General features: G+C 45.7%; 1 protein-coding gene across 1 annotated transcript; it reads right to left on the bottom strand.

Annotated features, from left to right (window-relative positions):
* Nucleotides 1-706: 706 nt before the first annotated feature.
* LOC109395336 (interferon lambda-3-like) lies at nt 707-2,515 on the bottom strand. The gene is made up of 5 exons (XM_019666252.1): nt 2,510-2,515; nt 1,492-1,569; nt 1,068-1,211; nt 881-967; nt 707-805 (listed from the first exon to the last, which is right to left on the bottom strand). Exons 1-5 carry the CDS (start codon nt 2,513-2,515, stop codon nt 707-709), a joined length of 414 nt encoding a protein of 137 aa, XP_019521797.1.
* Nucleotides 2,516-15,602: the final 13,087 nt, after the last annotated feature.

Raw genomic sequence — 15,602 nt, 5'->3', positions numbered from 1 at the left:
CTTCCAGCAGATTTCCACCCTGACAATAGTCACTCCAGGTTTACAACCACAGGAGGTTTAGATGAATGAACCACAAACACATGTTTGATACATATCCTTAGAAATACAGAGACAGACCTTAAGTTCATGATAAAGCCACTGTCCCACTGACCTCTCCTGGCCACAGCCTCCTCTCGACATCTCATTACAAGCAGTGTAACAACTGTTTGTGATGTTTGAGTCATTTGCAATGAAATCTTCCATTACTTGTAGCTGAAAACATCCTTAGTGATCCTTTCACTCATTAATTCCTTCTTTCATATTCTCTCCCTGTCTCACTTTCCCCCTCCCCCCCTCCCCTTTCATCTCTCCTTTTTTCTCTCTCTCCCCCTCCTCTCTCTTTCCTTCCCTCCTCCCCATCCCTACCTCCCCTTCTTTTCCCCCTCCCCTACTCACACACACACACACACACACACACACACACACACACACTCAGAGGGCCACAGTCACATATGCAGTCATGCAGTCATTTATACAGTCACATATAAATAAGGTCAGTGTTGCAGACAAATAGTTTATTTTCACATATTGTATGCAAAGCGCAAGAATAAACACCTTTTGAGGGATTCATAAACAGATGGGAATCTGAAGCAATAATCTAGAGGAGGTAATTGGTGCATAAATAATATCTACGGTGCTAGGACAGGTTGCAGGTGGGTTTCAGGGGTCAGACACACAGGTCTCCACTGGGGATACAGATCATGTCCCTGGTGCAAAGGCAGAAGAGGTTGAATGTGACAGAGGCTTCAAGGCAACCTCGGGATGCCTGTGGGGAGGAAGGGATGGCTCCCATATCTAGGCTCCCTGCTGGCCCCAGACATTAGTTTCTTTCCCTGGTCACTCCCTTCTTCCAGGCCTCATGAAGCCAGTGCAGCCAGTGGCAGAGGTGGCCGTGGAGCCTGGGGCTTGCTGTGGGCTGAGCTGGGACCTGTGGGGTGAGGAAGTTGTGTGAGGCAGGGCCTGGGACAGAGTGGGACATACCGGTGGTCAGAGCCCACATACATGGCCTGGGTGCCCCGAGCACTCACACAGGCCTGAAGCTTGGAGTAGATATAGCTCAGTGTGCAGAGGGGCTGGTCCAGGATGTCCCCCAGGGTCGAATTAGCCACAGTTGCCAACACCTTGAGTGTCAGGGCCAGCTCAGCCTCCAAGGCTACAGGGCGCTCCGACACCTGAGGAGGGGAGACGGAAGACAGGTGAGAGTTGTACATGAGAGAGAACAGGTGAAGAGGGAAAGGTGAGAAGGATCCTCGAAGGGACAGGTGAAGGTGAAAGTCAGGGGATAGGTGAGAGTGCGCAGCCAGCGTGGGCGGGTGAGGGAATGAGGTCAGGGGGACGGGTGGGGAGGGCGAGACACAGGGACAAGTGACAAAGAACAGGTAAAGGAGCCACCGAAGAAGCCAGAGGTGGGGCCAGGTGAGGGCAGCGCTGGGCCTGACTCTCCCAACTCACCTGCAGCTGCCTCAGGTCCCGGGTCCTGGGGAATGGGTGGGAGCTGCAGCTCCAGTTCCTCAGCAACAGCAACTCTTCCTGGAAAGAAAGGGCAGGGGTCAGGCCACAGCCCGAGGGAGGGACCTGGGGAGACTCATGAAGGTGCCCTTTACCCTCTCAAGGCCTCTCACCAGACTTCCTTCCTGACTCCTGAGCCTCTTGTACCAAAAGGAGGATGCATATCTGCCCCCAAATCCACCACTCAGGCTCAGCCTTATCTGGATCTTTGGCCTCAGTCTCCCCTCTGCTCTATCCCTGACTGCGTCTGGGATTTAATTCTTGTCTCAGCTCCATGTTGAAACATTTAGCCAGGACAGACAGAAGGTCCAGGCTGAGGTTGGCACTGCACCAGGGGCAGCCTGGGGCTGGGAAGCCAGGAGCAGGGCGGGGCCAGGGAAGCCTGGGAAAGGGAAACTGACAAGGATAGGTGACTTCCTGAATGGAGCAATCCTCAGGACTGGGCAGATCCAGCCCCACAGGGTAGGGTTGTAGGTGCCCAGATGGGGTGAGGGTGGGGCAGGGCTCATCTCTCTGCAGATTGCTCAAATATCGAGGGGGATGGTGACAGGATACCCAGGAAGTATTTCCACGAAGGGGCCTCAGGCTCCCTGGGGGAAGCTGCTTAGAGGAGAGATAACCCAGAGAAAGGCGCGCTGTCAGTTGAGAAGAGAAAATCAGTAAGGCTACCACTGATCACCGCAGGGTATAAAGCACGGGACAGGTCTCCTCACCCCTCCCCACCTGCCACCAATATGAGATGGGAATGAAAAGGTCTGCTCAGGATTTCAGGTACGGCTGAGGTCTTCAAAGGGACCAGTTGATCATGACCAACCCATTGATCATGACCAACCCATCCCTTTATTCATTCATTCAGTCAATCATTGATTCTAGAATGTATTTATTGAGCAGCTACTATAGGCCAGCACTGTTCTAGGCACTGCGGATCCAGCAGTGTACAAAGCCCACAAACCTCCCTGACCTTCATGGAGCTGACCCCTTCCAGTAGGAGGGGTCAGACAATAAAAAAATAATAAACGAAATACGTATGATGTCAGCTATTGAGAAGTGCTCTGGAGAAAGATTAAGCTGGAGATGGAGTCAGGTGTTCAGAGAAGGGGTTGCACGCTGTAAGACAGTTGAGAAGGTGACATCTGATTGAAGACCTGAAGGAGGGAGGGAAGGAACCATAAGAACATCTGGGGGGAACAGCATTCCAGGTAGTGAGAACAGCCAATGCAAAGTGAGTATAATGAAGAGATTCTCTCATTGCCACCTCCCTGTCCTGGAAGCTTTCCACACACAAGAGCAGTGAAATCTCAAAACACCTCTGAGGTAGGTACAGTGCTTTTTCCCACCCTGAAAATGAAACAGCTGATGGTCATAAAGGTTAAGAGACTTGCCAAGTTTACACAGCAGAGGTGTGCTAAGGGCAGACACCTAGGCCTAACCTCAGCACCTCCTGCCTCAGAGTTGTTGGGTTTATTGAGAAAACTTGTCTGTGCTCTCTGTCACCTGACTCCTCCCACCCAGAGTCCCCTGAGAGGATCTTGGCACGGCCTTTGCCTTGTCCACCAAAATCCTCTCACCCCTCCTTCCTCAGAGCTAGAGATGGAGGCTGGTACAGGCCCCCAAACTTAAGATGATATTTCCTGCGTTTTCTATGCTGAATGTGGCCATGTGACCACATCCTCACCAGAATCTAAGTCTTCAAACATGGAGCAGGTTGTCCTGCTCTCTTTCTCCTTCCCACAAGCTGGACCTTGGATCTGTCTGAGAGCCAGATTTCACAGTGCAGATGAGGACAATGCCTGGAGCAGGGGTTCTAACCTGACATAAGAATTCAGGGTGGGCCTGTGAACTTGTAAGAGCAGGAAAAAACATCTTTATTTTCACTAACCTCTACCTGAAATTTGACATTTCCTTCCTGTATTAGCTTCTTATGGATGCTGTAACAAATTACCACAAACTTAGTGACTTAACACAAATTTTGCATCACCTGATGACTGGATAAACAAAATGTGGTATATACATACAATGGAATATTATTCACCCTTAAAAAGGAAGGATATTCTGATGCATGCTACAACATAAATGAAATTTAGGACATTATGCTAAGTGGACTAAGTCCATCACAAAAGGACAAATATTGTATAATCCCATTTATAAGAGGCCCTAGAATAGGCAAATTCATAGAGACAGAAAGTAGAATGGTGATTGCTAGGGGCTTGGGGAAGGGAAGATGGGGAATTGTTTAATGGGTACCGAGTTTCAGTGTTGCAAGATGAAAACGTTCTGGAGGTTGGTTGCACAACAATGTGAATACACTTAACACTACTGAACTGTACACTTAAAAATGGCTAAGATGGTAAATTTTAGATGTATTTTTCACAATAAAAAATAAAAAATTACCTAACCAGAAGAACAAAACAAAAACACTCCATAAATTTATATTGCAGTTCTGGAGGTCAGAAGTCCAAAATCAAGGTGTCAGCAGGGCTGGTTCTCACTGGAAACTTCCGAGGAGAATCCATTCCCTTGATTTTTTCAGCTCCTAGAAGTCACCTGCATTCCTTGGCTCATGTTTCCTTCCTCACATAGCTCCAATCTCTTGCTTCTGGTGTCACACCTCCTGCTACTGGTGATTACATTGGGCCGACCTGGACAACTCAGGATAAGACCCTTATCCCAAGACCCTTAGTCACATCCCAAGTCTCTCTTACCACCTGTGGGGACCTAGTCACAGCTTCCAGGGATTAGGAACACCTTTGGGGGGAGGGGGGCATTATTCAGCCTATCACACATCTGCTACAAATGTAGGCAACAGACCACAATAGTGTTAGCAGAACTTCTGACTTTGTCACCAAAAGAAATCACAGACATTTTCATGTTACGTTATTTTCTAGCAGGCATCTTGAAATATGTATGCTCATCTCCACTTTTAAGTTACAGTAGCTATTAAACCTGCTGCAAGTGACTTTTTATTTAATGCATTAATGAAGAAGCACAAAATTACTGTATCACAGTTTTAGAAAACATTTTGATACTGTCTTACAATAAAAATTGGATTCCTTTGTCCTGTGTATTTTCTTTTATTCTGAGAAGCTTTGCTAGGCTGTCACGAAATCCGATGCATGAAGATGGTTAAGAATGCCTGCCTTAGGGAATTGTGGGTCCCTGGCTGACTGAGTGGAGCCATCCTGCCAACTGGAGCCCTTCCCTTGGGACGGTGAGGAGGTAGAGAATTACACTTCTGTGTTTTAATCCATCCATTTTGAGGGTCTCTTTGTTACAGCAGCTCAGCCTTTATGTGAACCTCACTCAGCGCGGATTGACTGGTTTGATTTGTTCTCACTTTCAGGGGCAGATTCAAGATTAGTGGGGCTTTAAGCTTACACAATTTAGGGGCTCCTTTTAAGAAACAGAATGAAACAATATTGTGCTTCATTTACAAAAATATATGACCATGTGAAGACATTGATAGGGCTCCATCCCAGACCTTAAAGTTTAAGCTGTGGAGTAGATCAGTGATGTTCCACCCAGATCCCACATGTCAGCTCAGGACCCCCACACTCATGCCCCAGCTGTTGGGAACGCTGGCTGCTTATGGCTTCAGGCTACACCCCTCGTGGGGGAAGTGCTGTCAGCCACAGGGTACTGGCTTGCCTCAACACTAGTCCCCTTCCCAGGACACTGCCCTTGGCCCGTGGTTGGCTAACATAGAGATCCCACAGCCTGGGTCCCTCTGAGAGGCCCTCCCAGCTGCGGTGTTCTCTGTAGAATGAGCTAACTGCATTGTCCCCCACCCCAATCCTGCCTTCCTCATGTTCTTACAGGTGCATCTCCTGAGACCCCTCCCCAGTAAGCATTCTGCCTGCAATTCAGTCTCAGAGTGTTTCCGGCAAATCTAATCTTAGGCCATTTGTAACACAGGTGGTCCTAGCAAGCTGAGTCTGCAATGGGCTTTTGGAATGGGCTCACTTGCTGGTTGGCTGATAGTGGGACGCACCATAGTAGCAGGTGAAGCAGTGCCATACTTAGCGGTGCAATAGTTTAAATTTGTACCTATTGTGAACGGGGATGAGATACTGGTGAAAAAGGAGGCCTGGATAGGAGCAATATCCATGACACTGAAGTGACATGATGGAAATGGAAACAATGACCATGGAATTGGGTGGCTGTTGGTGAGCCCACTGATTCATTGACAAGAGATAACTACAAGCACAGGTCATTAATCACCAATTCAAAGCAGAACTTAAAGACCAAGAGTCCATCTTGGTGGCAGAGAAAGCAGACTCAGGAGCTCTTCCTAAAGGTGTAGAGCTTCAGGGAAGGTTGAATACCCAGGTCTGCAAGTCCCCTGTGCCAATGTGAGACCAGGAGACTTTCGATAGGGATATCTGAACAGATGCAGAGAGAAACTTGAAAGTCATCAAAGACCTCAAATAAGACAAGTGCTTACAAGACAACTGGATTAGTTTCCAGTGGCTGCTTTAGCAAATACTACTAACTTCATGGCTTTAACAACAGAAGTGTATTTTCTCACAGTTCTGAAGGCCAGAAGTCTGAAATCAGTATCACCAGGCTAAAATCAAGGTGTCAGCAGGGCCACACTTCTTCTGGGGAATCCGTTCCTTGCCTCTTCCAGCCTCTGGTGGCTGCTGGCATTCCATGGCTTGTGGCCACATCACTCTATCTCCAAATCTCTCCCTGCTCATCTTCACATCATTATGTGAATAACCCAGAGACTGAGGGCGATGCCCTGATGAAAAATCATGGTCCCTTGCCCATTTCAGACCTGAGTGGATGTTCTGATCCCAAGCTGCAGGGGGAGGCCAGGCCCCCCTGTGGGGAGCAACCCTGCAGTGCCACAGCAACTGTGCTCATTAGTGATTTCCCCAGTCCTTCCCCAGAGGGACCCATGACCCATGTTGTGCTGGAGCTGGCTTGTACTACACACAAGAGCCGATTGTTAAATTGTCAGGAATTTTCTAAGTCAATTGTTAAAGTCACTAGGAATTAAATGATAGAAACTCACCATTTAAAATTATATTAAAATAAAAATAAATACTCATAAATCACTTCCTGGTTATTTTACCACATTTTCCTAGTATCTACACTCTTGAGGTTAATTATATGTTCCAGGTTGAAGTGTGTCCTCCCCACCCCAAAAAGATACATTGAAGTCCTAACCCCCAGTACTCAGAACGTGACCTTATTTGGAAATAGGGTCATGGCAGATATAATTAGTTAAGATAAAGTCATTAGGGTGGGCCCTAATCCGATAGACTGGCATGCTTGTAAAAGAGGAAGAAGACACAGAGGGAGACACACAGAAGGAGAAGCCGGCCATGTGACACCTGAGGCAGAGACTGGAGTGCTGCTAGGGATTGCCAGCCACCACCAGAAGCTGGAAAACGCAAGGAAAGACTCTTCGCTATAGGTTTCAGAGGGAAACCTGCATGGCCGTGCAGATAATACCTTGATTTTGGACTTCTGGCCTCCAGACCTGTGAGATAAACTGTTGTTTTCAGTCACCCAGTTTGTGGTACTTTGTTATGATAGTACTAGGAAAGGAAAACACTTTGCCTGTTATATCTGTATAGAAATACTAAACAACGATGTCGTACTGCCCGTGCTCTGGGACATCGTATTGGCAGCTTGATATCAGCCTATGGTGGTGGTATTTACACCATAGAAACTGGAAAATGCCACAAATCAGAGCTTTTCTTCTCCAAGAGCCACTTATTAAACACATACTGGGATGCCGCTGCCAGTGGCAATTTCCTCAGGTAATGGACAGCACACTGGTGAAAGGTGAAAACGCAGACCTCTGGATAACTGTTGAATACAGGGTCTGGATTAATATTGATGTTTGGAACCCAGAGTGCCATCCTGGCCTTTCTGTTCAAGTTGGGGGGACTGTAGAAGCAGGTGATGAATGGAGTCCTGAGCCAGGTCTGGCTCACAGAACTGTTATAATGGGGAAAGGCCAAAAAGAAGCCTCGGAAACTGGCCCCTTCCCATTCTGGCCATCATGGTTTTTAAAAATCATCACTTCCCAGAGGATATGGGAGAGATTAGTGCCTTCCTCAAAGACATGAAAGATGCAGGGATGGTGGTGCCTGTCATGTCCCCATTTAGTTCACCTGTCTGGCCCCTTCAAAAACCATATAAATCATGGCAGAAGACAGTGGACATGCAAATTTAACCAAGTAGTAGCCCAAATTGCAGCTGCCATGCTGGACGTGGTATCTTTGCCAGCAAGGATTCACACAGCTCACTATGTCATATGTGGCCATTGATCAGGTGAATGCAGTCTTTCTGTCCCCACGAGAAAGAAGAATCAGAAGCAGTTTACATTTACTCAGGATGGCCAAGATGCACATTTAGAAGATGACTACAGGGATATGTTAGCACTCCTGCCCTCTGTCATAATATTAACTGCAAAGACCTTCCACAGAGCTTTACATTGGCCCACTCCTCTGAGGCAACATGCTATTGTATGAGGAAGAAGTGATGAGTACATCGAAAGACATGCTCCAGAGGGTGGGAGAGGAATTTTTCAAAGACTTAGGCATCTGCTCCATGAGTGAAGTTTTTAGGCATTCAGTGGTCTGAGGTATGTCAGGACACCCCCTCCAAAATAAACTTATTGCAACTCACACTTCACACCATGAAGAAAAAAAAAGCACAAGGCTTGTTAGGCATCTCTGGGTTCAGCAGACAGCATATTCCACACCTGGGAATAATGCTTCAAGTCAGAAACATGAAAAGGTGCCAGCTTTGAATGGGGTACAGAACAGAAAAGCACTCTGCAGTAGGTCCAGGCTGAGGTGTGAACAGCTCTGTTGCTTGAAGCATATGATCCCACAGGCCCTATGGAACTAGAGGTATCTGTGTTAAGGAAAGACCCCTTGTGGGATTTACACAAACCTCAATAGGAGAATCACAGTGCAGCCCACCAGGGTTCAAGGTCACGGCATCCACAGCAAAGCACATACCATTCATAAAGCAGTACCTGGAGTGCTTCTTCCACATGGTAGAGAGGAAGCACAGGACAACAAGACATCAAGTGACCAGTTATGAGCTATATAACCCACTGAATCATAAAGTCAGTGAGCCAAGCAGCCATTCATTAGAAGATGGGAGTGGTGCACGCAGGATCCAGCAGGCAGGGCCAGAGGACAAGTCAGTTTCATGAACAGGTGGTCCAAGCTTCCGTGTCATCACCATTGTTGCATCAGTGCCTCTTCCTCTGATCACACCTACTGCAGGGGGCCCCTTATGACTGGCTGATGATGAAACAAAGAGGCTAAGCTTGGCCCATGGGTGGGTTGGTTCAGTATGTGGGTATAAGAAGAAAAAAGAGTTTTGTTTCACTACAGCTCAATTCAAGGGTGACCCTGAAAGGCGACAGTGAGAGGAAATCGTCCCAATGGGCAGAGCTGATCATCCACTATGTGGAAAGAGGAGTAGCCTGAAGTGACTATACAGGAATTTATAAACAGTGGTAAAAGGCCATGATGCTTGGTCCGCAGCCTGAAGTTAGCCTGAAAAAGATCAGATGAGAACACTTGCAATAGAGGCAAATGGGTGGACATATGTCAGAGGACACACAGTATAAAGATTTTTCTGCATGTCAATGGCCACCAGAGAACATCAGCTACTGAAGTGGCACTAATCAACCAAGGAAAAATAATAACTTGGCCAGTTGGCACCAGCTAGCCTCCATCATCAGCCTCCCCAGCCTGGCATTAATGGGTACATGAATGGAGCAACCATGGTAGCAGGATGAAGGCCATACATGGGGCCCAACAGCATGAGCTCTCATTCATGAAAGCTGATCTGACTATTGCCACTGCTGAGTGTCAAGCCTGCCAGCCAGAAGCACCATCCTCTGAGAAGACCAACCTGCTGCTTGGTGGTAAGTTGAGGACACTGGATCCCTTTCACCCTGGATGGGGCAGGGACTTACCTTGACTGGGATAATTCAACCATGGCTTTGCCTTTCCTGACCTTAAGACCTCAGCCAGAACTATTGAGGAATTTCAGAACTCTGATCCACCAACAAAGGATTCTGCAAAACATCATCATGTATCAAGGGACTTCGGAGCAAACAAGATGCAGCGGTGGGCATACAAACACGGGATCCTCCGGTTCCATTACAAACCCCACTCTGCAGAAGCTTCTGGCCTAACAGAGCAGCAAAATGGCCTCTTAAAGATGCAGCCTAGGCCACAGCTTGGAATCAAAACTCTTCAAGGACAGAGTACTTTACTGGGAATGCAACATACACCTTAAATCAGCCATCACTATATGGTGTTGAGCCCCTACTAGGTAGAAAAATGAGTCTGAGAACCAAGGGGTGAATGCCAAAATGGTATTGCTTACCATCATTTCCACTGACCCACCTTAGAAATTGGTGCTTCCTACCAGAAAAAGTTTAGACTCTGCAGATTTAGAGGCCCTGGTTCCCAAGAGTGGTCCTTTCCACCTGGAACACAGAAAGAATCCCATTAATCCACTCACTGTGCTCTTCTGCCACAAGACCAAGGAACAAGGAACATCTTGGCAAGGGTAATTGACCCTGGTTGTCAGGAAGAAATATGGGCTGCACAGTAGGGATGGAAGAATACGTTTAACACTTAGATGATCCACTGGGGCATCTTTAATTACCTTGTTGACCAGTTTTAATGAAAAAAGAAATTAATGCATAGGTAGACAGCAGCCATACCACTAGAGTCCAGTGCTTTCTCCACAGCCTGGAACACTGCCAACTCCTGTCCAGTCTCTCCCTAAAACGGGGGTAGAAGGGAGTGAGAGTGAGAGTCGATGGAGTGGAAGAGAGAGAGGCCATATGAGAAAGGTAAGACAGAGACAGGTGAGAGGGTACTGTCTAACCTCCCTATGGACAATTACCAACTCTGGACAAAATATTTTTTAAAAGACTATTATGAAGGTCCTGAAGCATAACCAGAAACAGGCAGAAACTGGAGGGGATTTGACCTTTTAAAGAACAGAACACACTGTGAGATCTAAGTGTATATGGCTTTTCCTTTGGAGACACGCCTCTGTCCATGTGGCAAGGGACAACTTGAATTCAAGCAGAAAACCAGTCTTTGACTTGAGGTGTCAGACGCCAGAATTTGGGCTTCCAAAGCAGTTGGAAATTGAAAGGAGAAACCCCAATATGGAGGAAGCCCCAAAGGGAGAGAACCTAAGTCTATATCTAAATTACCCCTGAATATTTAATGTACTAAAAAAAAAAAAAAGAAAAGAAAACTGTCAACACAGAATTCTATACCCACTGAAAATATCCTAGAAAACTGAAGGCAAAGTAAGATGGCTGCTCTAATTTCTGTCATTCAGCAAGAAAGGAAAAAGGAGACAAGGAGGGCATTTTCTGTGTCCTTTAAAGGAACTCATAAGGTACTCAGTTCACTTTTTTTTTATTTATTTATTTATTTATTTATTTATTTATTTATTTATATAGATATTTTTTTAATTGGGGAATTGGGGGATGGGGAACAGACAAGTTGCTGTCATTTTGTTCTTCAGTCTAGTTGTGGAGGACGTTGCTTCACTGGCCCAAGTAGGCACCATCATTGTGCTCTTCCTAGGCAAGGCAGATCAGTCACCGGCTTCTGGACTGCTGCTCACTGTGGTTGCTGGCCGCTCACGCTGGCTTCAGGCTACACACGGTAGCCCATGGCAACCCACTGCAGAAGAGGCTGCAGCCTACCCCGACACCGGCGACTCATAGCAGCCCAGCTCCAGGCTGAGCTGTGGTTCCTCATCTTAGCTGTAGAGGGCAGTGTCACTGGCCCTCATATGTGGGATCTGAACCGGGGCCCCTCTGGCGTCCCATGCCAGCTCTTAACCAGTGCGCCACCCGGCCTGCCCCTCTGTTCACTTTCACTCATATGCATTGGCCAGAACTTAGTGCTATAGGTGCAGGAATGGTTGGAAAATATTATCTTTAGTAGAGCACTCTCAAGTCCACTTACAATTCAGGGATTCTCTAAGTAAAAGAAGAAGAGGAGAATAAATATAGAGACAGCTAGCTAGAGTCTCTGCCGCTCCTGCTTTGTACACAGTTATGTGATTCTGTGATGGCTGGAGCTGTGGCCATCATATTATGATCATAAGGGGAGATGGTACTAATGCACTGAAAATGGAGGATCAGCCAGACAGAAAGAGCTTGGATCCACTACGACATGACGCTCTCTAAACCAGCACTGTTCAGTCTAAATATTATGTGAGCCACATATGTAATTTTAAAATTTCTAGTAGCCATATTTAACAAGTAAAAAGAAATAGATGAAATTATTTTTATATAAACTTTATTTGACTCAATATATCCAAAACGTTGTCATACAATATATTACTATATCATGTTAATATATAATCAATATAAAAATATTAATGAGATTTTACTTTTTTAACAGTCAGTAAAAGTTTTATACATACATCTATCAATTCCCTAACATTGAGGGGGTGTAGAAGCAATGATATCCTTGCAGCAATCAGCCCATCTGGCACCCAGATCTTGGTTTTTAAATACTGTTATCCACTAAAAAGCACCAGATCTCCTTGGAGAAATGGCTGGTTACAGAGCTGTGGCAGGGAAAGTACAAGATGAGCCTGTGACATCTTATTCCAGAAAGCAAGAAGGTGCTCTAAGAACAATTGGGGCACATTAAAAAGGCATTGGGGGCCGGCCGAGTGGTGCGATGGTTGGGGGCTGGCTTGGGACGCCGGAGGGCCCCGGTTCGGATCCCACATATGAGGGCCAGTGACACTGCCCTCCGCAGCTGGGATGCTGAATGGCAGCTCAGCCTGGAGCTGGGCTGCTGTGGGTCACTGGCGTCGGTGTGGGCTGCGGCCCCTGTGGCGGTGGGTTGCCATGGGCTGCCGTGTGTGGCCAGCGGCCAGCGTGGGCAGCCGGTGGCTGCTGTGGGCGGCCTTCCGGAGGCTGGCGGCTGGTCTGCCTCGCCCTGGAAGAGCGCAGTGATGGTGCCAACTTGGGCCAGTGGGGCAGCGTCCTCCACCGCTAGACTGAGGAGCAAGACGACAGCAACTTGTCTGTTCCCCTTCCCCCTATTCCCCAGCACTGTTCCCAACCCCCCAGTTCCCCAATAAAAATCTTTAAAAAAAAAAGGGGGCATCGGAGCCCTCTTGTAAAAGTTTCCATTGGCCTAATCTGGAAAAATTTGAACATCAAAATAAATGATACAAAATTACAATCCACTAAATAAAACAAGAATTCAGGAATCCATGCTGATATAAATCAATTGGTAAATACATAAATGAGGGAGGGGCAAAAAGCTCTTCCTAAGAGTAGGATACCAGTGAATAAATGTAAAAAAAAATGATGAAATTATTTGGTGACTGACATAACATTAACAGTAAGGCAAATACCATCAGTGGATGCTTAAGAGAATAGGTCAAAGTTTGAGAAGTAACAGGTATTTACATAGTCTCAAAGTCTTTTCACATATTTATTACAAAGAAAAAAATAGTAACTTTATAGTGGATAAACTTGACAGGCATCTGAAAAAAAAATTTTTAATACAAATTCTTCAAATCCTGGGGTATATTTTGTATATAGAACACAGCTCACCTTGTCCTAGCTACATTTCAAGTACTTAGTGGCTACATGTGGCCTGCAGACCATACTGGATGACACAGCTTTAAATGGACCTTGCTGTTCTAGATTTCTCATCATGTACAACGATAAATGCTTGTATTATGAAGGCACTTTTAGTTCATATTACTTTGCTTATAACAGAATGCATCTAAGTGATCCACTCACACACTCTCAAAAGGACTACACACATACGAGGTGTGACAATGAAGTTCGCGAACTCATCCTAGAAAAAATGCTACATACCTCATTGTTGAATATCACTATGGTCACCTTGTAAGTACTCCCCTTGGGAAGCTATGCACTGACGCCGCACCTAGTCCACCCTTCAAAGCAATTTTGGAACTCTTTTTCTGGAATGGCCATCAGAGCTGTTGTCGTATTACCCTTGATGTCCTGAATGTCATCAAAATATCTTCCTTTCAATATTTCCTTCATCTCTGGGTAAAAAAAGAAGTCACTGGGGGCCAGATCAGGTGAGTAAGGAGGGTGTTCCAATACAGTTATTTGTTTACTGGCTAAAAACTCCCTCACAGACAGTGCAGTGTGAGCTGGTGCATTGTCGTGATGCAAGAGCCATGAATTGTTGGCGAAAAGTTCAGGTCGTCAAACTTTTTCACACAGCCTTTTCAGCACTTCCAAATAGTAAACTTGGTTAACTGTTTATCCAGTTGGTACACATTCACAACAAATAATCCCTCTGATATCAAAAAGGTTAGCAACATCGTTTTGACTCTTGATTTGGATTGACGGAATTTTTTGCTCACAGAGAATTGGCTGACTTCTATTGTGCACTTTGATGCTTTGTTTCAGGGTCGTATTGGTAAACCCATGTTTCCTCACCAGTGATAACATGGCCCAAAACATAACCTTGCCTTTCCAAAAGGTCTTGGCAAACTTCAACTCTCCTTTGCTTTTGTTCATTGGTGAGCTCCTTCGGGACCATTTTTGCACACACCTTTCTCATGCCAAGATTTTCAGTTAAGATTTTTCTGTTTGTCTATTGATGTTTACTTGGCCTGCTATGCTTTTCACAGTCAGCTGACGATTTTGATGCACAATTCGATGAATTTTTGCAATGTTTTTGTCAATTCTGCTCGTTACTGACTACCCTGACCTCTCTTCATCACTGATGCGATCTCTCCCCTCAGAAAAACGTTTAATCCATTTGTACACTGCCGTTTTCTTCATGACATTATCCCCGTAAACTTGGACTAACATGTCCCTGATTTCACTTCCACTCTTGCCAAGTTTAACAAGAAATTTGATGTTTTGTTTGTCGCTTTAATTCAAGCTCAGACATTCTCACGACGGCACCAAAAACACGCAACAACAATAACGAATGCCAATCAGGAAGACACCTCCTCACATCGATATGAAAACAGCTGTGAGACACTGATATACCAAGGTTATGAAACCTTACTGAGTTTCTTGTACAGTGCTGCCAATGTAAATGCACAGTGGCAAGTTCGTGAACTTGATTGTCAGACCTTGTACACAATTACACACATACTGTAATGGGATGAATACTGACCCCAAAGATGCCCACCACCATCCCTGGAGCCTGTGACTATCTTATGTTATGTGGCAAAGGGACTTTGCATATGTACATAATATTTGTGGACATTAAAATAGGGAGATTACCGTGGATTATCCGAGTGGGCCCAGTCTAAACAAACAAGTCCTTAAAAGCAGAGAAATTTCTTGGGCTGGAGGCAGAAGAGAAATGTGGCAGAAGAAGAAGTCATAGGGATTCTAGGCACAAGAAGGTTTGGACACACTGTTGCTGGCTCTGAGATGTGGGGTCCATGTACAAGGATGAGAGAGAGGCTGGCAAGAGCTAAAAATGAACTCTCACTGCCAGCAGGGAAATTAGGATCTCAGTGTTCTGACTGCAAAAAATAGAATCCTGCCAATGGCTTGACTGAGCTTGGAGGTGGACTCTTCCCAAGGCATGCCAATAAGAATCATGCTGGCCACACTTGAATTTCAGCCCTGTGAGAACCATAGTAGAGAAACTGACTGCACCCACCTGGATCTTTGACTTGTAGAACTGTGATAAATAATTTGGTGGTGTTTTAAAATGCCAAGGTTGTGATAACTTGTTATGGCAGCAAAAGAAAAGTAATCAATACAAATACACACGAAGTCCCACAGCACAGAAAGCATCTTTTTCTTATTGTTTATTTACACAATTATTACAAAAAGTAGAAAAATAAACATTTTATTGGGTGTGAGTTTGAGAATTCACACGCATCAATACATAAATAAGTATATAAATATATACATATATAAATATATAAATATATAAATATATAAATATATAACTATGGGCTAGCCGAGTGGTGCGATGGTTAAGAACTGGCTTGGGACGCCAGAGGGCCCCGGTTTGGATCCCACATATGAGGGCCAGTGACACTGCCCT

This window comes from Hipposideros armiger, unplaced genomic scaffold, assembly GCF_001890085.2.
Source record: "Hipposideros armiger isolate ML-2016 unplaced genomic scaffold, ASM189008v1 scaffold_466, whole genome shotgun sequence".
NCBI classification, from domain to species: Eukaryota; Metazoa; Chordata; class Mammalia; order Chiroptera; family Hipposideridae; genus Hipposideros; species Hipposideros armiger.
The sequence above is the reverse complement of the archived record's forward strand: the minus strand, read 5'-3'. Positions and strand labels throughout refer to the sequence as shown.